This window comes from Pelobates fuscus, chromosome 3 (genome assembly GCF_036172605.1).
Source record: "Pelobates fuscus isolate aPelFus1 chromosome 3, aPelFus1.pri, whole genome shotgun sequence".
Taxonomy (NCBI): Eukaryota; Metazoa; Chordata; class Amphibia; order Anura; family Pelobatidae; genus Pelobates; species Pelobates fuscus.
The window spans coordinates 69,073,261-69,096,160 of NC_086319.1; the positions used below are offsets into that span (position 1 = coordinate 69,073,261).

At 39.7% G+C, this 22,900-nt stretch overlaps 1 protein-coding gene across 1 annotated transcript in view; it reads right to left on the reverse strand.

Annotated features, from left to right (window-relative positions):
* The window catches only part of LOC134601623 (dynein axonemal heavy chain 3-like), an 875,684-nt gene that overhangs the window by 305,409 nt on the left and 547,375 nt on the right, over positions 1–22,900 (reverse strand). Inside the window, exon 42 of the mRNA XM_063446141.1 lies at positions 20,452–20,690. Within this exon, the coding sequence (XP_063302211.1) occupies positions 20,452–20,690 (239 nt within the window). The remainder of the gene's footprint in view (positions 1–20,451; positions 20,691–22,900) is intronic.

Here is a 22,900-nt window from a genome sequence, read left to right on the forward strand (position 1 = left end):
TCCTACTCCTCCCTCTACTCCACTTTCTCCTCCTACTCCTCCCTCTACTCCACCTTCTCCTCTCTCCTCCTACTTCCCCTCTACTCCTCCTTCTCCTCCTATTCCTCCCTCTACTCCACCTTCTCCTCTCTCCTCCTACTTCCCCTCTACTCCTCCTCCTACTCCTCCCTCTACTCCACTTTCTCCTTCCACTCCACCTTCTCCTCTCTCCTCCTACTTCTCCTCTACTCCTCCTTCTCCTCCTCCTACTCCACCTTCTTCCCTCTCACTCTATCCGCTACTCATTCTTCCATCTCCCCACCACCATATCTGTATCCTTTATATGCTTCCTCCCTTCTTATTCCTTACCAATTTCCTCCACTCATAGACGACTCTGCCTCTACCTGACAACATTATATTTTGAAGAAAAGTTGCTCTGGCCACTCTTCCGCCACTTCCCAGGGGGGAATACCACACTAACGAAAAATTAAAATTATTCAGACATGAAAGAACTGTTTTGGGCACTCTCAAAGAAATAGTGCGGTCCTGACCCAGATTCCCATGGAAGTAAGACACCTGTAAGGGAGGTGGCTGTCCCTCATGTTTTTTCTACACTAAGTCCCCAGAAATCTCATGAAAGGAACCTGACTCATTAGAACAAAACATGAACATTCAATTTACAGATCTCTACAGAGGGGGGTCAGCAAGAGAACTGTGAATAGAAAGACAAATACCCCCCAATCTCACACAGAAATAGGTGAGGAAACCTCTTCTACTGCTCCTCATGGTTGCTTTGAACAGATGAAAGAAGAAACAAGACACCTTTCAACAGAGCATGCAGTAGCTTTACCAGATCCTGACTCCACTCTGTTTGCGGATAAAGAGGAAAGGTACCATACTGGATTTGCTGTTGCTACAGAAGATCAGGTACGTCAAGCACCTTCACTTTCCTCACTCACATCTGCTCAAGACGCTGAATTGACAGCCTTCTCAGTGGCATACAAAATGCCTGAAGGAAGACATGCCAATATCTACACTGACTCAAGACATGCCCTGGGTGCAGCACATTATTTTGGATCAATCTGGAAGATAAGAAGCACCACTCAGCTGACTAAAAGCTGCCAACCAAGCCACAAGTGCACCAAGGGAAGTGGACAGAAGGGTGTCCGCTAAAGAAACTTCTATACTCACCATGTAGATCCTACCTACAGATCTCAAGCTTCTGACAGAATGACAAGCAGCTGCTGACCCTGAAGAAATACAAAGCTGGAAAAACAGAAAGGGGCAACCCTTGAAGACGGGCTGTACTCCAACGCTCTTAAGCTCTGTTTACCCAAAAACATGTACTGGGCAGTGAGCCCATGGAACTTTATACCTATCCAAGACCCTCATGAACTCTTTGATCTCTAAAATACCCCTAAGCACCTAGCTAAATCTCAATATCCCTTTCAAGAATCCAGATGACAAAGAGCTACTGGGTCAAATATGCACTAGTTATCATAGACATTTTGTCAGGATGGCCAGAAGCCTAGCCGGTCATCAATGTGACATCCAAGACCATATACCCAGTAGTGCATTGTGAAAGTTGCAGAGATCACTCAGTGGATTCATTGTTCCAGATTCAAGACTCTCTCTGCAACATGAGAAGTGACATTTGTTGATTTTGACACACTTTTGACTCTAAAGAAAAAATGACTTGTTAAATAAAAAGATACCAGCAAGTAGGTGTTTGATGGCCATAATAATGCCTGACCACCTGCCATCGATGGAAAGCCGAGGACCCCAAAAGGAGACCTCGTGAAGCTAAAGAGATCCAAACGCCAAGCTTCCTCAGGATTATTTGCCCATCCTGAGTTTGTGGTGATATTAATATTGACTAAATGATCCGAGTCCACCTACGCTGATGTAGCGTGGGACAGGTTTAATACTACAATGCATAAGCAAATGCGCCCTAGCCAAGGTTATTATGTCCATACACATAATACATGACAAGGTACTCTTGACACACCACATTCATGCTTCAGAACATAAAGAGGAGCACCCCTCTAAAGGGAAAGTTTGATTGATATATATATATTGATGCCATAGGTGTGCCAAGGGGGGTACCAGATGATTTTGCAGTAAAAGGAAAGTTTGAGTCCATTTTCCCAACCGTCACTGCTAATAATAATAATAATATTTTGATTTGCATTTATTATATCTATTGCAACCAACAACGTTTACCTGTCACCATGACTACTTGTGCCTATATTCCAGATAACACAAGTCCATATGGTAATGTAAGCTTGTCTATTTATGATGTCCCTCTGAAGAACTAAGAAGACTTTGAGAACCGTTACTCCAGTCATTTCTGTGCCTTTGGGTTAACACGTCTTCTGATACTAACATAATAAAGTTTTATCTCTTAGAATCTAACATTTCATAGGGGGGACTGATGTGGAATTATTAAAAATTATTATTGTACTTGTATTGAATTATTGTACTAACTCCATTTTAACCTTATATTGTGACAATCCTCCATTTTGTCCTCCTAACCTGACTTCTTCAAATCCTCCATTTTGTCCTCATGACTTAACTTGTTCATTTTAAAACTACCTTACGTGACTGAACTTCTCAACCCAATTAATACAGTAGACAAAGACCGTGTTTCCTACAAGGACAAGTACCAGGAGGTGCTGGCTACTCCTTAAGACTTGCCGGCTACTCCTTAGGACTTGTAAGATAGTATAGTTTGAAGGCCACGAGAACACAGTAGTAATGAAATGTTCTATTCATAAGAGACCTTGCACCTGGACATGAGGCCTGATATCACTGACTGTGTAAAATGACGCTCAAGCCCCCCTTTCCACCGAGTAAACCTCATGCTGGGAAAGATGGCGCCTGAGCCTTCTGTCCACACCCTTGTCCAGAACAATACCACCTCCCGGTGGGAGGACACCTAGCTGGTCACTCAAACCCCTGAGCCAATTAATAATATTGGTGGGTGGACACGAAGTTAGTCACATAATGTTTAATCCAATCAATGATGTCATTTTGCTTTTAAAAAGATCTGCACAACTGTTTTCCAACCAGATTGTATTAAATTTTCTGAAGTGCTTTTAACCTGAACTCCATGTGTCAGTGTGAGCTTACTTCTGCGTATACGCAATTTAATCATCTCAGATTTGGACAGGAACAGATAGACATTTAAACATATTTGTTTATTTCTAAATTAATCTACATCAGTAGTGTACATTAAAAAAAAAACTAGAAATTTGACTGTGAAATAATAGCAGTCAGTTTCCTTCACACGTGTGTGTTTCAGGGCCTGCCAGGGCACAGTGTCACACCAGTGCCACTCATATCTGGTGTAACAGTAGTGTACATTTTTAAAAAAACAGCACTTTTTTGACTGTGAAATAATAGCAGTCAGTTTCCTTCACACGTGTGCATTTCAGGGCTTGCCAGGGCACAGTGTCACACCAGTGCAACTCTTATCTGGTGTAACAGTAGTGTACATTAAAAAAAAAACTAAAAATTTTACTGTGAAATAATAGCAGTCAGTTTCCTTCACACGTGTGCATTTCAGGGCCTGCCAGGGCACAGTGTCACACCAGTACAACTCATATCTGGTGTAACAGTAGTGTACATTTAAAAAAAAACAACAACACTTTTTTGACTGTGAAATAATAGCAGTCAGTTTCCTTCACGCGTGTGCGTTTCAGGGCCTGCCAAGGCACCATGTCACACCAGTTCAACTCATATCTGGTGTAACAGTAGTGTACATTAAAAAAAAACAACAACACTTTTTTGACTGTGAAATAATAGCAGTCAGTTTCCTTCACATGTGTGCATGTCAGGGCCTGCCAGGGCACAGTGTCACACCAGTGCAACTCATATCTGGTGTAACAGTAGTGTACATTTAAAAAAAAACTAGAAATTTGACTGTGAAATAATAGCAGTCAGTTTCCTTCACACGTGTGTGTTTCAGGGCCTGCCAGGGCACAGTGTCACACCAGTGCAACTCATATCTGGTGTAACAGTAGTGTACATTTTTAAAAAAACAGCACTTTTTTGACTGTGAAATAATAGCAGTCAGTTTCCTTCACACGTGCGCATTTCAGGGCTTGCCAGGGCACAGTGTCACACCAGTGCAACTCTTATCTGGTGTAACAGTAGTGTACATTAAAAAAAAAACTAAAAATTTTACTGTGAAATAATAGCAGTCAGTTTCCTTCACACGTGTGCATTTCAGGGCCTGCCAGGGCACAGTGTCACACCAGTACAACTCATATCTGGTGTAACAGTAGTATACATTTAAAAAAAAACAACAACACTTTTTGACTGTGAAATAATAGCAGTCAGTTTCCTTCACGCGTGTGCGTTTCAGGGCCTGCCAAGGCACCATGTCACACCAGTTCAACTCATATCTGGTGTAACAGTAGTGTACATTAAAAAAAAACAACAACACTTTTTTGACTGTGAAATAATAGCAGTCAGTTTCCTTCACGCGTGTGCATTTCAGGGCCTGCCAGGGCACCTTGTCACACCAGTTCAACTCATATCTGGTGTAACAGTAGTGTACATTTAAAAAAAAACAACAACACTTTTTTGACTGTGAAATAATAGCAGTCAGTTTCCTTCACGCGTGTGCGTTTCAGGGCCTGCCAAGGCACCATGTCACACCAGTTCAACTCATATCTGGTGTAACAGTAGTGTACATTAAAAAAAAAAAACAACAACACTTTTTTGACTGTGAAATAATAGCAGTCAGTTTCCTTCACATGTGTGCGTTTCAGGGCCTGCCAAGGCACCGTGTCACACCAGTTCAACTCATATCTGGTGTAACAATAGTGTACATTAAAAAAAAACAACAACACTTTTTTGACTGTGAAATAATAGCAGTCAGTTTCCTTCACGCATGTGCATTTCAGGGCCTGCCAGGGCACCTTGTCACACCAGTTCAACTCATATCTGGTGTAACAGTAGTGTACATTAAAAAAAAAAAAAACTAGAATTTTGACTGTGAAATAATAGCAGTCAGTTTCCTTCACACGTGTGCGTTTCAGGGCCTGCCAGGGCACAGTGACACACCAGTGCAACTCATATCTGGTGTAACAGTAGTGTACATTTAAAAAAAAAATTTGACTGTAATAGATTGAATAGCAGTTAGTTGTCTGCAAGCGTGTGTGTCAGGCCTACAGCGTCTACTCTGCCAACTTCTGCCAGTGCACAGTGCCACTCATATCTGTTGTCACAGTAGCTTGCACGCATAGTACCACTAATCGAAAAAAAAAAGACAGGCAAAGGCAGGCCACCCCGCAGGGGCCATCGTGGTCGTGGTACTGTGATTCCCTCTGGCCCTAGAATAATGCCCAGTGTTCAGAGGCCACTTACCCTGAACTCGAAAAGTTCTGAGGACATAGTTGACTGGCTAACACAGGACACCCAATCTTCTACAGCTTCCGCTCGGAACCTTGACGCACCATCCTCCTCCAGCTTAGCTTCGGGCACCTCTCAAGTTACCACTCGCCCGCCTGCCGCCACCACCAACACTAGCACCACAGCCGCTTCACTTGATCTGTCAGAGGAGTTATTTACACATCAGTTGGAAGAAATGAGTGATGCGTAACCATTATTGCCAGAGGATGTAAATAACAGGGATATGTCTCAGTCAGGTAGCATTACACACATGGACATACGGTGTGATGATGATGACGTTGTACCCGCTGCTGCTTCCTTTGCTGAGTTGTCAGATACAAGTGAAGCGGTTGATGATGACGATGCGTCCGTGGATGTCACGTGGGTGCCCGCTAGAAGAGAAGAAGAACAGGGGGAAAGTTCAGATGGGGAGACAGAGAGGAGGAGGAGACGAGTTGGAGGCAGGGGGAGGTCGTCGCAAGGAGCTAGTGGCACAGTCAGACAGCATGCATCGGCACCCGGGGTCAGCCAGACAGCACGCCAATCAACGCATGCTGTTGCCACCACCAGAATGCCGTCATTGCAGAGCTCAGCAGTGTGGCATTTTTTTTTGTGTGTCTGCCTCTGACAACAGCGATGCCATTTGCAACCTGTGCCAAAAGTCGTGGGAAGTCCAACACCCACCTAGGTACAACTGCTTTGCAAAGGCACATGATCGCACATCACAAACGCCTATGGGATCAACACATGAGTACAAGCAGCACACAAACTCAAAGCCGCCATCCTCCTCCTGGTCCAGCATCTTCAGCCACATCAACCACTGCTGTCCTCCTTGCCCCCTCTCAACTATCCGCCACTGTCTCTCACCATGAGCAGTTCCTGCTCATCTGCCCACAGTCAGGTGTCTGTCAAGGACATGTTTGAGCGTAAGAAGCCAATGTCACAAAGTCACCCCCTTGCCCGGCATCTGACAGCTGGATTGTCTGAACTCTTAGCCCGCCAGCCTTTACCATACAAGCTGGTGGAGTCTGAGGCGTTCAAAAAATTTGTAGCTATTGGGACACCGCAGTGGAAGGTACCTGGCCGAATTTTCTTTGCACAAAAGGCAATCCCCAACCTGTACTCGATTGTGCAAAAGGAAGTAATGCAATGTCTGGCACACAGTGTTGGGGCAAGTGTCCATCTGACCACTGATACCTGGTCTGCAAAGCATGGTCAGGGCAGCCATATCACCTACACTGCGCATTGGGTAAACCTGCTGACGGCTGCCAAGCATGGAATGCGTGGCTCTGCAGAGGAGTTGGTGACACCGCCACGACTTGCAGGCAGGCCTGCTGCCACCTCCTCTACTCCTCCTACTCCATCCTCTTCCATAACCTCCTTGGCTGAGTCCTCTTCTGCTGCTGCATCTTGCTCCACATCAACGGCACCCCCCCCAGCTCCCCAGGTACTATTCCACATCCCGGATACGGCAGTGTCACGCCGTCTTGGGGTTGACTTGCCTGAAAGCAGAGAGTCACCCCGGACCAGCACTCCTGTCCGCCCTGAACGCACAGGTGGATCAGTGGCTGACTCCGCACCAACTGGAGATCGGCAAAGTGGTTTGTGACAACGGAAGAAATTTGTTGGCGGCATTTAATTTGGGCAAGTTGACACATGTGCCGTGCATGGCACATGTGTGTAATCTGATCGTACAACACTTTGTGGATAAGGCTTACAGGACGTCCTGAAGCAGGCCAGAAAGGTGTGTGGCCATTTCAGGCGTTCCTACACGGCCATGGCGCACTTTTCAGATATCCAGCGGCGAAACAACATGCCAGTGAGGCGCTTGATTTGCGACAGCCCGACACGTTGGAATTCAACACTCCTAATGTTCGACCGCCTGCTCCAACAAGAAAAAGCCATTAACCAGTATTTGTATGACCGGGGTGCTAGGACATCCTCTGCGGAGCTGGGAATTTTTTGCCACGTTACTGGACGCTCATGCGCAATGCCTGTAGGCTCATGCGTCCTTTTGAGGAGGTGACAAACCTAGTCAGTCGCACCGAAGGCACCATCAGCGACATCATACCATTTGTTTTCTTCCTGGAGCGTGCCCTGCAAAGAGTGCTGGATCAGGCCGTAGATGAACGTGAAGAGGAAGAGGAAGAGTTGTGGTCACCATCACCACCAGAAACAGCCTTATGAGCATTGCTTGCTGGACCTGCGGCAACGCTGGAAGAGGATTGTGAGGAAGAGGAGTCAGAGGAGGAATGTGGCTTTGAGGAGGAGGAGGAAGACCAACCACAACAGGCATCCCAGGGTGCTCGTTGTCACCTATCTGGTACCCATGGTGTTGTACGTGACTGGGGGGAAGAACATACCTTCAGTGAGATCACTGAGGACGAGGAACGGGACATGAGAAGCTCGGCATCCAACCTTGTGCAAATGGGGTCTGTCATGCTGTCGTGCCTGTTGAGGGACCCTCGTATAAAAAGGCTGAAGGAGAACGACCTGTACTGGGTGTCCACGCTACTAAACCCCCGGTATAAGCAGAAAGTGCCTGAAATGTTACCGAATTACCGCAAGTCAGAAAGGATGCAGCAGTTCCAAAATAAATTTAAAAAGTATGCTTTGCACAGCGCATAAGGGTGATGTCACAGCACAACGGGAATCTAACAGGGGAAGAGGTGAACGTAATCCTCCTCCTCCCAAGACCAAGCCGGCAAGGACAGGACGCTATACAGATGTGTTGTTGATGGAGGACATGCGGAGCTTTTTAAGTCCTACGCATCACCACAGCCCTTCGGGGTCCACTGTCAGAGAACGACTCGACCGACAGGTAGCTGACTACCTCGCCTTAACTGCAGATATCAACACTCTGAGGAGCGATGAACCCCTTGACTACTGGGTGTGCAGGCTTGACCTGTGGCCTGAGCTATCCCAATTTGCGATAGAACTTCTGGCCTGCCCCGCTTCAAGTGTCCTGTCAGAAAGGACCTTCAGTGCAGCAGGAGGTATTGTCACTGAGAAGAGAAGTCGCCTAGGTAAAAAAAGTCTAGATTACCTCACCTTTATTAAGATGAATGAGGGATGGATCCCGAAGGGACTGACAGTGGGCGATACATTCGACTAAAAAAGGCCTGATGAGGGGGACGTAACAGTGATTAAACTGATAAGAATAGTACTACTTAACACACCACTCCTATCTGGTAGCACATTAGATTGCACGCACAGTGCCCCAAATTTGAAGTAGGAGGACCGACCAAGCATCTTTTTCCATCTCCCGGTTCCTAAAATCGATGCCATATACACGTCCCATGATAGGGGACGTAACAGGGATTAAACTGATAGGAATAGTACTACTTAACACACCACTCCTATCTGGTGGCACATTAAATTGCACGCGCAGTGCCCCAAATTTGAAGTAGGAGGACCGACCAAACATCTTTTTCCATCTCCCGGTTCCTAAAATCGATGCCATATACACGTCCCATGATAGGGGACGTAACAGGGATTAAACTGATAGGAATAGTACTACTTAACACACCTTATAATAACGCAGAGAGAGGCAATGCAGAGAGAGGAGTTTGAAGAAGAGGAGTCAGAGGAGGAAGGTGGCTTTGAGGAGGTGGAAGATCAAATACAGCAGGCGTCCCAAGGGGCTTGTTGTCACCTTTCAGGGACCCTTGGTGTTGTATGTGGCTGGGTGGAGGAAGAGACCTTCAATTACATCAGTGAGGACAAGGAACGGGACATGGCTAGCTTGGTATCCAACCTTGTGCAAATGGGGAGTTTGCGGTTGTGCAAATGGACTGTTTGCGGTTGTTTGCGGTGCATTAAATGGGGAGTTTGGTCTGTCACTGTGAAGCGGGCGTAACCCTTACACTACCTGATCGATACAACATCATACCTGATGTTTTAAAGCACGTTATTCCAAACAATTTAGGAATGTTAGGTGATTTATGCCCTTTATGGATTAAAACCAGACTCTGCATCAACTATGTAATTTTCCATGGGAGTTTTGCCATGGATCCCCCTCCGGCATGCCACAGTCCAGGTGTTAGTCCCCTTGAAACAACTTTTCCATCACTATTGTGGCCAGAAAGAGTCCCTGGGGGTTTTAAAATTTGCCTGCCTATTGAAGTCTATGGCGGTTCGCCCGTTCGCGAACATTTGCGGAAATTTGCGTTCGCGAACGGAAAATTTGATGTTCGCGACATCTCTATTTATAATACATTACTTAATGAAAGTAATGTAAAATAGGTAAAAATAACCCTTAATTTAAATTGAATCTATTGTAAGTATGGTAAGAAGTCACGTAAACATTTTATTTATAGGTTACATGCTGGTATAATGTTTTTGGCAGTATTATTGGTTTTTCATGTATCTGCTTAAACTTTCCTAAATCTCTAAATTGGTACAAAACCTGTTATATCTCATTGAGAGGCATACCTGATGCAATGAGCATTATCTAAATAACAGTCTATAAATAAATTCAAGCTATTACCGTCAAACATATAAACAGCTTAAAAAATGATGAGCAAATTCTAAAAATGTTCTAAAACAAAGATGAAACAGGGCCAATGTGTTCGTTCTATTTGATTACATTACCATTAATGGGATAAAAACCAAAAAAATAACTGTTACAAATGAATCTGCATAATAACACCTAACTCTTACAGCAAACAACACTCAATTTCAAACTCATTTATCTAATAGATAATTTATTTAAATGATTGTCAAATGTTATATGAGCATTTTGGTTCATTAAGAAAACAGTTTGCTGCACTACCAAAAATAGCATTTAATAAATCAATGTATAAAAATCAGTAGACATTCGGACTACTGGTAGGGGCTAAAGGTATTTCCATATAAAACAACATACACCCAAATAGTCTTGACTGTGGTACTACTAATAAATTCATAATGTTTACTCTTTAAAGTGTTGGCATTATTTCACAAACAAGCTATAATTTTTTCACAGTTTATCATTTGATACAAGAGCATGAAGCATAGCACACAATTACAATTAAATACGTGTTTAAACAGTGAAGGTACAGAAAAGTAATTACTTGGAGCAGCATCTGTAAATTAGATAAACCACCTAGGAAGTATCGGCAAAGTTCAGATAACAATTAACTGACTGCAACCTGTATATTAAAAGACCTTGAATCAATACGCATATCTTCGAAGGTTTATTTGAGAAAGATGAACGGTTCCTTTAGAATGAGCAGCTGCTGTTATTACATTCAGGATTTTGATAATGGTGGCTTGACAAATTTGCATCATATATATATATATAATTGCCATATTTAATAAGCACTGCAGCGTATAAGAAGGGTGGGGGCTTACGCCAAATATCCATATTTTCTAAGATAATTATAGTTGTATATATTTGGGAAACACTAACCTTTATCTACCTTTCGTGATGGCATGGGGTTATATGTTTGTTCCCCTTGGTTTAGCAATGGAGCAGATGTCTGTGTACATATATACAGCAGATTACATTGCTTTATTACACATTACTATTTTAAACTATTCAAGGGTATTGAAAAAAGTATAAAGAAACTCTACACACTATTACAATGATTATTAATGTATTTACCTTCCTTGGGCAATATACCCTTAATTCAAAGACAATATATTAAAGGGTTCATTTAAAGGAACACTATAGGGTCAAGAACAAAAACGTGTATATCTGACCCTATAGTGTTAAAACCACCATTTATGTGGCTTGCCCCTACCCCTTAGCCCCTGTAGAAGTGGTTAAAACTAACCTTATTGCACCACCCCTGATCTGCCTCCTTGGTGACATCATCAGAATTAACGATTTGTAGCCAATCCAATGCTTTTCTATATGGAAATTGGCACAAGGAAGGATAGAGCAGGGCCAAATGCTGTTTTGGCCAATCAGCACGGCCTCATAGAGATGCATTGAATCAATGCATCTTTATAAGGAAAATTCAGTGTCTCTATGCACAGCGTGGAGACGCTGAACGGCAGTGCTGCCTACTGTGCAGCACTGTCCCAGGAAGCACATCCGATGGCCATTTGAGGAGTGGACAGTGAAGGTGTCCCTAGGGGCCAATGTAAACACTGCTTTCTCTCTGAAAAAACAGTGTTTACATGAAAATGCTTGAAGGGAATGATTATATTCACCAGAACAAATAGGCTGTAGTTGTTCTGGTGACTATCGTGTCTCTTTTTAAATGGTTAATACATTGTATACAATTTATTTTATGACATAAACATGACACAAATGGATGGATGGATGAAGGGAGGGACCAATAGACCGACCAAATGAGAGGAATGGATAGTTAAATAAATAGGTACAGAAAGATACGAACAGACAAAATCTGATTCATCTCAAATAAAATGTAATCAGTATAAATAATCAGAAAAACTGTGCCCCAATCTAACTTTTACAATTATATGAAATTATTATTTCATACATCAATGCCATAATGATTTACAGTCATTATATTAGGAATTGTTGGCTGCAAACCGTTGTCAAAATAAACATTCGCTCTGAAGACAGTGCTGAATTTAAAAGAGACTATGCATATTAATGGAGATTTAAAGTATGAATGTGTGCTAAATAATTAGTAAGACACTTAATTATTTTGCCACCAAGCTCACGACGGTGATAATTTAGAAGGAAGCAAACACATCCTCTAATTCTCAACATTTATTTTCCATGGGGCATTTAACAAGACTATTGTAACAACAATAAAAGATTGTGATTCAAAAAAAAAAAAGTTCAAGGCAAACAATCCATTCTAATTCTCCTTTATTAATATGTCATTAAAATTTAACAGAATAGGAAACAACAAAAAGTTTATTTTCCTCCCCTCTACCTCGTAGTTATAGTAATTTTGAGTTGTTCCTGCTATAACTGTGCTGGCTAAATGCCATGTGTCACTTACGGAGAGTGCATTCTGACAGAATTTGGTCATATGGGAATATGATAAAATTTAGTTGATGTCATCCTGCCACTTTCAGCAAAGTCTGCAGTGAAATGAAAAGACCCTTAAGATACGAAAAGAGAATGTGTCGGGTAAACACACAATGCCTGTCTAAATATATGCCTGGTTATGATTTTGCTCTCACTTTTAATTTATAAAAACAGGAAGTTTTAGAGTAATAGAACACAAAGCAGTATGAAGTAAACAAGATGTGCCAGGGATATGCTACAAAGTATTTTTTTTTTTTGTTAAATCGTTCATGTTCGTTCCATTCAAAACACATACATTTATTAAAGGAAGCTGAAATAAGAATTTAAATTATCCATCTAATGATCTATTTTTCTTTTTTTTTTTAATCATTAATTATCCATTTTGTTTTGAAGAACATGATTCAGAAAGAGAAAATAATTTATGTATAACTATAATATGATTTGAAATCATTCCAGTGAAATATATTATTTGCGTAGTCGGGTAGCGTACAATACCTGGCTCTTCCTGGCCAATCAACCAAAGAACATTGGTGGCTTGTTAATTGTAAATATAAGATTATTACAATTCTAAAAGCAAAATCATTATCAGAATGATGCATGCTAAATGATGGCTTTATGTTATACTTTGTGTTGGCTAGATTACCCTTAAATGACCTGTAATTAGTGGAGAACGAGTCATTAAGTTGTGTCAGACACGATTGTCTGCTATCTTTCTCAAATTGCCTCCTATCATTGCCTCTATTTAGGTCAGCAGATCATCCAATTCCTTATGTCCACATGCCTTCCAAGTGTACCTGTTTAGGACAGTCCCTATATTGGGCCCAAATCCCTCTGTCGCTCTTTTCTATTATAATGTCTGTCTGTGTAAATAAGATACGTTGTGCTTGTTCTAAATTATATCTCAGTTGCATAAATTGTTGTTATTAAGTCACCTAACATTTGTCAGGACAGCCACATTCCTGGCCACACACCCCACGCACATCTCTAAAATGAAAGTGTCCCACTTTGTCTCTTTCAGATGTTGGGAAGTATGTATCGACACAAACAAAACTAGAATCTCAAAATATCAGGAACCTTTAAACACTAGAAATATCTAAGATGATTTGTCTGTGTCAATATGTGCAAATAGAAGTTCTAACCACATACAAGATAATCCACTAAGGTTATATCTGAGGCCTTTTTCAAGATGGTTGCTCTGAGCATTCAGTATCAGTAAAGCATTTTTAATGCAGTTATGAGGACAAAATGGCAAACTAAAGAAGCACACACATCTCTTCCTTTATCTTAAGAGTTAGTTTCACTAAATGTCCTTACTTGGGGCACCAACATATCTTAAGTGCATTTGATAGATTGTAGCCTCATATTTATGCTATGGTTTTCTTTAACTTTAAATCTCATTAGTTTTGCTAAAAAACAAAACAAAAAAAACTGCTTTTTAGCTTTCTGCAGCATAAATCTGTACTTTTAACAAAGCTTCCTCTTTTCACAAATCACCTTACTAATTAGATGGGTTTATTTGAGAATGTACGCACACTGTCCCAGAACCAATCACTGTCCTCTTCTCATTTGCACCCTTTCCCTAGGCATAACTTTGAGATACTATACAGATAAAATGAGAGTAGTGATTGGCTGTGGTAGTCAGCAGCTCAGTTCACACAGATCACTCATTGACTGAGCTGAGTATGTACTCAAAATACACCTAATAAAGATGTTGCTGTGAGAAAAGAGGAAGCGTGGCAAAAGCTGCAAAACCTTTTTTTTTTTTTTTACTAAAGCTAAAGAGTTTTGAACAGGAAAAAAACCACAGCATGAGTATCGGGCTAAAACCTTGAGATCATAAACCTATCAAATACACTTGCGTTATGTTGGTGCCCAGAGTGTTCTTTTAGGACTAGCAGGGATTTCCGTCTCAATCCTCAAAGACGTAGAGTAAAGGAAAGAGGTCCAGGCACTCCTTGGTTCAAAAATAGGCACTTTATTAGAACCACAGCAACGTTTCAACCATCTTGGTCTTTTTCAAGCTGACCAAGATGGTCGAAACGTTGCTGAGTTCTAATAAAGTGCATATTTTGAACCAAGGAGTGACTGGACCTCTTTCCTTTACTCTACTACTTTCATGGGAATCTGGTGTTTGGTTCTGGTAGAGCTAAGCACCCTGGCTCAGAGTTCCCTACACACTCTGGATCAATCCTCAAAGACAGCATTCGGGTCAGACATGTCTGCGAAAAGATCCCACAACCTGGTATTGACAGGATTATCTGATGGTTGGAATATTCCCCCAAATAGACTTCTAGTGTTGGTGCTTAAGCCACTTTCATTGTATCTATACTCAAACAAGGAGCACATCAGGTACTGTTTGACAGTAACTTCTAATGGAAAGCTCAAGTGATTTAACAAGAGTGGCTGTGAGGCTAATATAAAAGAAAGATGGAAGACGCAATGATAAACAGCAGCCAATTCTAAAATGACTAAATATGCAATGATTTCTAATGTATGGTATGAGTTGTGATAAAGATAAAAACCAGTAACAGCAAGTAAAATCAACAAAGGTTTATTACAAATAGTGAATACAAATAAACAAATAAGGATCACACCAAAAATTAGAGTAGTACAACTGCTGGGAATGTAAGCTCTGCCCTTCTCTTTACTGAATAGTTACATAATAGCAGTCCATCACATGATCTGATATTCCTTTACACTGCATTATTTTTGCGACTTTTAAGGGGTCTACTCTCCGCAATCACTAGGTCTAATATCGGAATAATTTTGGGAATGATCATACTTAAGCTTATTTACTTATGTTTATTCACTATTTGTATTAAACCTTTGTTGATTTGATTGTTATGTATCTTTCTTACCATACATTAGAGACTGTGATGCCACTCGTTTCTCTCTGGTGCCAGGTGTTTAGGATTTAAAACAATTGTAACACTTGCACATGTTTAGAAGTGCCTTCAAGACACTCTTCACATAGAATGGGAAGACCAGGTTCGAAAAGTGGGTCTCATGAAAGTTCCAATACAGGAAAGTGCAGCAAGAGAAGACAAGGGAAAAGGGGACCTGGGTAATGAATGCAGGCAGAATGTGATGTTACAGGTAATGAGCTATCTTATTTATGCGTATAATTTCACAAATCCCCATAAAATTACCAAAAACGCATTCAGGCTTAACATATAAATACTGTAATGAAGTATGTAACATTTGTTTGATAATTAATCTAAAAGCTTGATAGGTAGCAACCTAGTAACCAGCCAATTAACTGGAAATAATGGCAGCTGTGCTTGGTAACCATGGGTTCTAAACTTTAATAAATATATCTGAATGTTCTAACTTCTTGGCCATTTATTACTGTCTGTTTTATGGAAGTAGAAATTGTGCAAAAAGAACATAACTTCCATGAAAATAGCACAAATTACTTCATGAACCATATGCGCTGTGGCAGACATGACATTAATTCACTGTTTTAATGAAGCCAAGAACATATCGACATGTTATAATAACAATTTCATAAAATATAATTAAGCACAATGTAAATTTCAAAACAAGAGAACACATAACTTTAGTTATAAAAGAAATGCTGTAAAAGTTAACACTATGTAGCTGTTATTGATTTATTTAAACTTGTTTAAACACACACACACCTACATACTCTCTTCATTGAGATGAAGTGGTCTAGGTGACTTCAGTGGTCCTTCACGCAAAAAATAATAATTCTGGAAACTGCGCTTAGCACTGTGTCCATTATCTTGTTATCATTTAATATAACAACATAGGTTTTGTAATGTAGAGTCATCCGACTCCATTTTATCCAAATATGTCCAGTGGCAGATTTGCCCTTACCATTCCATCTGTCTCTCTAACCACTTATAACATTTATCTTTCCCTCATACCACAAAATGAAAAGCACATTTTTTTAAGGTCATCTTCTTCCCCATCTTTTTAAATATTATTAAATAAAAAAGAAAGCTTTTAGACACAATTTGGACATCTATGTCATTACTTCATGACATAGATGTCCAAATCATTAGAATATTTAGTATAAACCAAATATTTAAAACACAAGTAGAATTAGATGTGAATAAAGACAAATAGATTTCTAAGAACAGAGAGCATAGGGCAAGTTTTTGTGAAAAGGATAAACAATGGCAGACAATACTACAAGTACCAGTTGTGGGTATCTGAAACCAGCAGGAGGGCTAGTCAAGAGTGGAGATATACAAGTATTGTAATATGTACAGGCCTATTGGCAGCATACAATTAAAGATAGAGGTTGAAGACTTATTTGTTATTGTTGTACTATATTATTAATGTGTGTTATATGAAGTATTGGATATTAAGAGATAACTCCTACATTGATGTACTGAATATTTCAAGTGTTGCCCAATACATCAAACCACTATAGCCCACTGTAATGGTTAGGATGCCAGGAGTACTCTGGTGACATACCCCTCTAATGGGGCAAACCTTTTTGTAGTGGTTTGCCCTCTTACTTGGGATCCCGTTAGGTGCGTGAGTGAGAAACCGGATGGTAATTCCGCTGGCCGCTGATTGACTGAAATAACCAGCTTATTGCTATTAGCAATCAGAATATTGCATGGAATGTTCACAGAACATCTTCAGCAGGAATTTAAACATCTTGGTATGTGCATAATTTCATCCTGAAATGCTGCATATCCAGACACCAAGCACCATGACCACTGAATTCATAGATTATTTGCAATTGATATACATTTAAAATTTGAAACTAATATACATAAAACTTTGAATAACTTTGGAGATATATATACATTTCATACATTAGCGTGTTGTTTATTTGGAACATTATTTATTGTAATTTATTTATTTTGACATGCATGGATACATAACATGAATTATTAACATGAGTTAGTGGCACATTAGACAAACCAACACAGAGGTATACTTATAAACATTTGCACTCCGCTGGCCCCAGTTCTCAGTAAGAGCCCATATTTGTTTCTCACTGTGTCTGGTTGCTCCTGGCACCATGATTGATGTCCCAGATGGATGTAGACATGGTATGGCATTGAAGATAGACCCTCTGAGGGTGTACCGGGTTTTTTTTTCCTCCCAGCCTCTCAGTCCAGGAGTGCGGAAATGGGTCAACCAGGGAATATGATATTTAGTAGTTGACTTGGGCTTCCACATAAGCTTCTAAGGGCGTATGAGTGCTAAAGCTTTCCATTGGGCAGAATCAGGCGTAGTTTGTTGGACATTGGAAGGTAAATTCTGCAATGAGCTTCTGTTCAATTTTGTCCACATTAGCAGGCACTGTCTACGGCATTAACTTTAGCCAGAAATCATGAAATATTTTGTTGAAACAAGCCAAACTGGTCTATAACTGGGCCTTGTGTGGTGTAGGTGCATGTGATGTCCACCATCATACTAGGAGCGGTGTTTCATGCTGCGTGCTACTTAGTCATTGACAGGGTCTCAGTCATTCCAGTGGTAGGTAAATGGAGCAAAAAATAACCCTGTATAGCAGGGGACTATTGGGTACCCATATTGCACCCTGTTGCTCCAAGAGTAATAACGGTGGGGAGATTGTTCGCCTCTCCCTCACCCGTACCATCAAGTAGGGCACTAGGTCGCCTCGGGCTCAGGCTGCCCACTGTGAGTAGAGATGCCTCAAGAATTTGCTTGATAGAATGCAGGTTGTCTCCAGCTCATATGATGCTTGTTTTCACAAAATAAAAGCCATAATTAGAGCAATATATTAAGTTTTCTCAAGGAGCTCACTCGAGATGCAACCATTCAAATTAACAGTCAGGCCCCGCCCCCATTATTTAGTTATCTGACATGTTTCTATTTTGCTAATAATTAAAATAATAAACAACCTCATTTAGCAGGAACCACATGAAATATAGTATGATAACAATAACTGCCAAACAGAGATGCCCATATTAAATATAGCTATTTAAATATCTTTCCTAATTGACTGATATTTTTTCTATGTTTTAGCACAGCCAAAACAATCTGATAGATATTTAAGATATTTAAATTAATGAGATAAAATAATAGTGCAAAGCTTTTATGAAATTGTGCAGAAAAAATATACATAAAATTAGCAACTAATGTAAGTTAATGCTCTTAAATCTTAATGTGATATTTTTACTTTTTTTTTGTCAATGATTAGTTTATTGAGATTTAGGTAAACCGTAACATATATAGATGTTTGAGTAATGTGAGTTGCATATTGCATAAGATGATAAACCTCATGTTTGTTATAATGGTAGCAATAAAAAAAATCAGCGCTACATAGTACTCAGATGATAGCATATTACAAAAACAGGAATGGTAGCATAAAATACAAAGTACAAAATATAAGGCGACAAGGTCATCCATCACAGTAGGAGCATTTGACAGGAATAACTCTTGTGCAACACAATAAGAAAATAACAATTTTAGCCATAAGAAGATGCCTATACATGACGACAATAAAAGGGAACTCAAAATATGAGCATCATCTATACATAGGAATGGAATCAAAAGTATTAAGGAATCAATTTGCAATAATAAGGCAGAACATAAGCCTACAGAGTCAAACTCATAGAAGAAAAATAAAAATATAAAATCTGGGGAAGGCTACATTAAGTAGGGGGGCCCTCTTACCTGCTGTGTGGAAGAACCTGGTACAGAGGTAGCAATATTATTAGCACTTCACTTATATTGTGGTTTGTAATGGCAAGTATCATTTGAGTATTTAAGTCAGCATAATTCTTCTATAATGTATGAATAGCACAATCCGTAGCAGTCTGTGCCACTCTAGAAATACCGACCTGCTGCAAATCAATTTGTTAGGGTGACCACCGCCTTCCTGACTATTGCTTGAAACATGAGCCTGTATCTCTTTCGATAAAGCCAGGATATCTGCTTTTGTAGCTGAGGCATTATCCTCCCAGGTCAGAGGGCTGTTTGCACTAACCCATACCGGTGGAGGCGTTAGGTCATCATCTTGGCTGTCATCCTCAGAAGAGGTTGTGGAGCAGGCCATGCCCAGCACCATCTTAGCTGGAGCAGGCCTCAGAGTTTGCCAAAGTAGCGCTCCTACATAACATTAGCCAGAGCCAAGATCTAATCTCTGCATTTTAGATTTTCTCTTCTTCATGTAATGTCGGCAATTGACCCGATTATTGGTGTTTACAGAAACTGGAACCGCAGTAAAAGAGCTTTGAAAGAGCCTACAGCTCGGAGCTCTCGTAGTATGCAGCCAAATTGGGCTAGGTGCTGGCTCCACATGAATGTGAATATTGAGTTACGATGGTTTAATTGACTAAATTACTACTAAATGCAGTAAACTAAAAAGCCAAAATGGCAACTTTTAGGCTAAAATAGGAAATATGGGGAAAAAAAACCTCCAAATCAGCTACAGCTTGGCTATATTTATGTAGTTTAGCCATCTTTCAATCACTACACTACATATTTCAATCCCAGTAAATAAGCCCCAGGAGTTTAGTTGTTTTATTTTTTCAGTATCATTTTAGCATGCATTAAAATTGTTTGTTCATATAAACAATGTATGTTTACGTACCATAATTTTCAAATGTTACAGTGTGTGAGTTTATGAACACAGATAGCAGATAATATTGACTGTTACAGCCATTCACCCTTCTCCACTTAAAAAAAAAAAAAAAGAATATCCCCTGGATGGTTTCAGTCTCAAAAATGGCCCTTTTGCCCTCCTTATGTTTCAAAGTATGCACCTGCTGCTTTGATCTTTTAATAGCAGATGGCCCTTATCTCCTATTAAGGCACAATTTAGTGATTCATTTTAATATGCTATGGACTGCAGAAAGCCCAACACCAGATGTCTATGCATTCTCTTTTGGAAAAGTGTTTTTTTGTTTGTTTGTTTTTAAGCAGGGAAAAAAAAGTAAAAAATGACACTCGTTTCCCTGAACTGAGCTCTATTTCCTGCACGTTATAAATCAGCATGTTTGTCGACAACAATTAAAATGTATTTTGCCTGATTATAAACATTGCGAAGTGAAACAAATCAGATTTTATTTGTACTGTCAGAGACTGAAGCAGAGTGCTTAATATTATTTTGCTGGTTAATCTCTGTGGAGAAAACTGAACACTACCACATATTTGATTTTAATTAAAACTCAGGGTACCTTTCGAGTTTTGATAGGATGATGTCTTGGGTCTGATTAGCTGAAGTCTGCACTGAGAAGTTAATTTGACATGTAACATATTTTTCTTGAGGTAAGTGTCTCAGGAAGCTGTTTGTAATAGCTGTCTTCCCCGTGCTCGTGGGGCCAACAAAAAGTATCGGCTTGTCTTGAAGCAGCAATGTCTCCAGGAAGTACATCTGCATGGCTGTCCCAGGTGTACTCACTATAATGTCATTAAGCTGTTAGAATAAAAGACAACAGGGTCAGCAAAATAAATAAAAAATCTTCAATGTATCACTATTTTTACAAAACAAAAATGTACAAATGAACTTAAAGGAGATACACAGACAATCAATCAGCACATACAAAATTAGAAACTAAATTGTTGCTCTACATGACTCTATAGTGTCTCTGTTACAAATATCATGACACAAGATGAAAGACTTTCTTTGTTATCAGTGGCTATTCTCCCAGATAAAAAAAATAAAATTCTATTTTCAAAAACATTTATTAAAAATACAATGTTTAGTAATATCAGCCTTTTAACCATCATTTTGGGACTTTTTGGAGGGACTTACTTAAGCATCTAGCATGTCAAAGTTATTTACCACGATCAGTGTAATTATTTATCCAGCAATCTAATCAGTTAGTTGCACATTTCTAATTTTAGGGGCAGCAGGTATCTGACTTAATGGCGTAGCAAACAATATGACCATCTTATAATGTGACCGATTTAAAGTGACCCTGAGTGCAGCTTGGGAGGCAACAGTTACTGCTATTTCCACTCACAGAGAGGTGGTCCCAAAGAACGCTTCCTGTCATAGGGTCCTTGTTCTAAAATTCATAGAGGGCAGTCTATAAGGTTGGCCCACCATTTTAGGTCAAAGGACTGTGCAAAGGTAATTTACTAGACCTGGAATATTCCGACATTGACCAAGGGATGTGACAACATGGGCCCAAATGGCTCCAAAATAAATATTTAACAAATTGTACTACTTTTTAATCTAACATTCCCAGGTTAATTATTTGCCGATCTAAAAAATGTGATGGCTAACCCTGCAAAATCCTGTATAAATGACTGAAATATACAAAAAAATTGACTTTAATGCTGACATTTTACATAGAATATAGTTAATGCTGAAGGTAGATTGGTTTCTCTATGTTTTATAAGCCATCAAGTTTTGAATTGTGTTTTTCTATTGCTTAATGATTTACAAGAAAATATGAAAGTTTAAAACAACATCAAGATTCTCAGCAAACAGCATGCAAAGGAAATAACTAAAGGTATGCTCAATCAATTCATACACATTTAACAGCTTTAAAATAACAATTTGTGGCTTTGTTGTGTTCAGTGCTTGGAGCTATCATTAAAATGTGTCATATCCTAATTAATCACAATGTTCCAGTAATCTTACTCAGAATATGTGCCAATCACTTAATCCTAAAAGAACTGTTCTTAAATCTATCCAGCATGATGATATAGATCAACTGATATTTTTATACGTATATTGAACTAAAGTTTTAGAGGGTATTAAATAGTATCACAAGGCAACCAAATCAGATACTGCACTATGGTGTGATTAATGTTTTTCGAGAGATATGCTCAAGGAATTAACAAAGGATATGGTAAGAGGTTCTTAATGGCAATAAAAAAGTTCAACTGCAAAAAACACATATGATTAACTCAGATAAGGACAACATGTACAGTGACTGGGTGAAATTAATAATGGATAATGAGTAAAATGTGTTCTAACTGAAACAAAAAAATCATGGTTTTCAGATAAATACAGCTATAAATGTTTTTGTTCTATTTTGATTTATTTAAAAAAATGCATTTATTTTTGTAAATGAAAATTAAGCTTTGAAAATAACGATTTATAAAACAGTTTTTCATGTATTAAAGGTAATTAAGAAAATAAAATGCTGGAGTAAGGAGAAACATTTGTGAAACATGCACCCATAATCGACTTGACATCGATGTGATAATGTTAGTTATCTGATGGTCTAGCAGTAGAGGAGTCTTGGTCAGTTTGCACTGACCACTAGTATTCTCAAATAAACCTGAAGATCACCGACATTATCCTCTGTTATTAAATGCACTCATCTCACAGTACTAGACATTTTAGACTCCTTTGTCAGGATCAATGTGGAACCTAAACATACAGACCTATAAAACAACAAATAGACTTTCTGTGTACCGGTCCTTAGAGCGGCCAGACTAAAGGTAGAAGTGTCAGAGAGAGTGCCATGGTCAAGCACAGGAGAAATACGGATAAAAGATATGCCAAGGTCAAGGTACAATATAAGCACTTGATCCTTTGGGCTATTACTGAATTATTGAGACCATTTAATCCTGTAAACAACGGTGAAGTGAGGTGATTTTGGTAGTGTTGCTACTATTATTAGAATAAAGAGGAGGAAACAGCACGAGATAAGATCATGCACATGA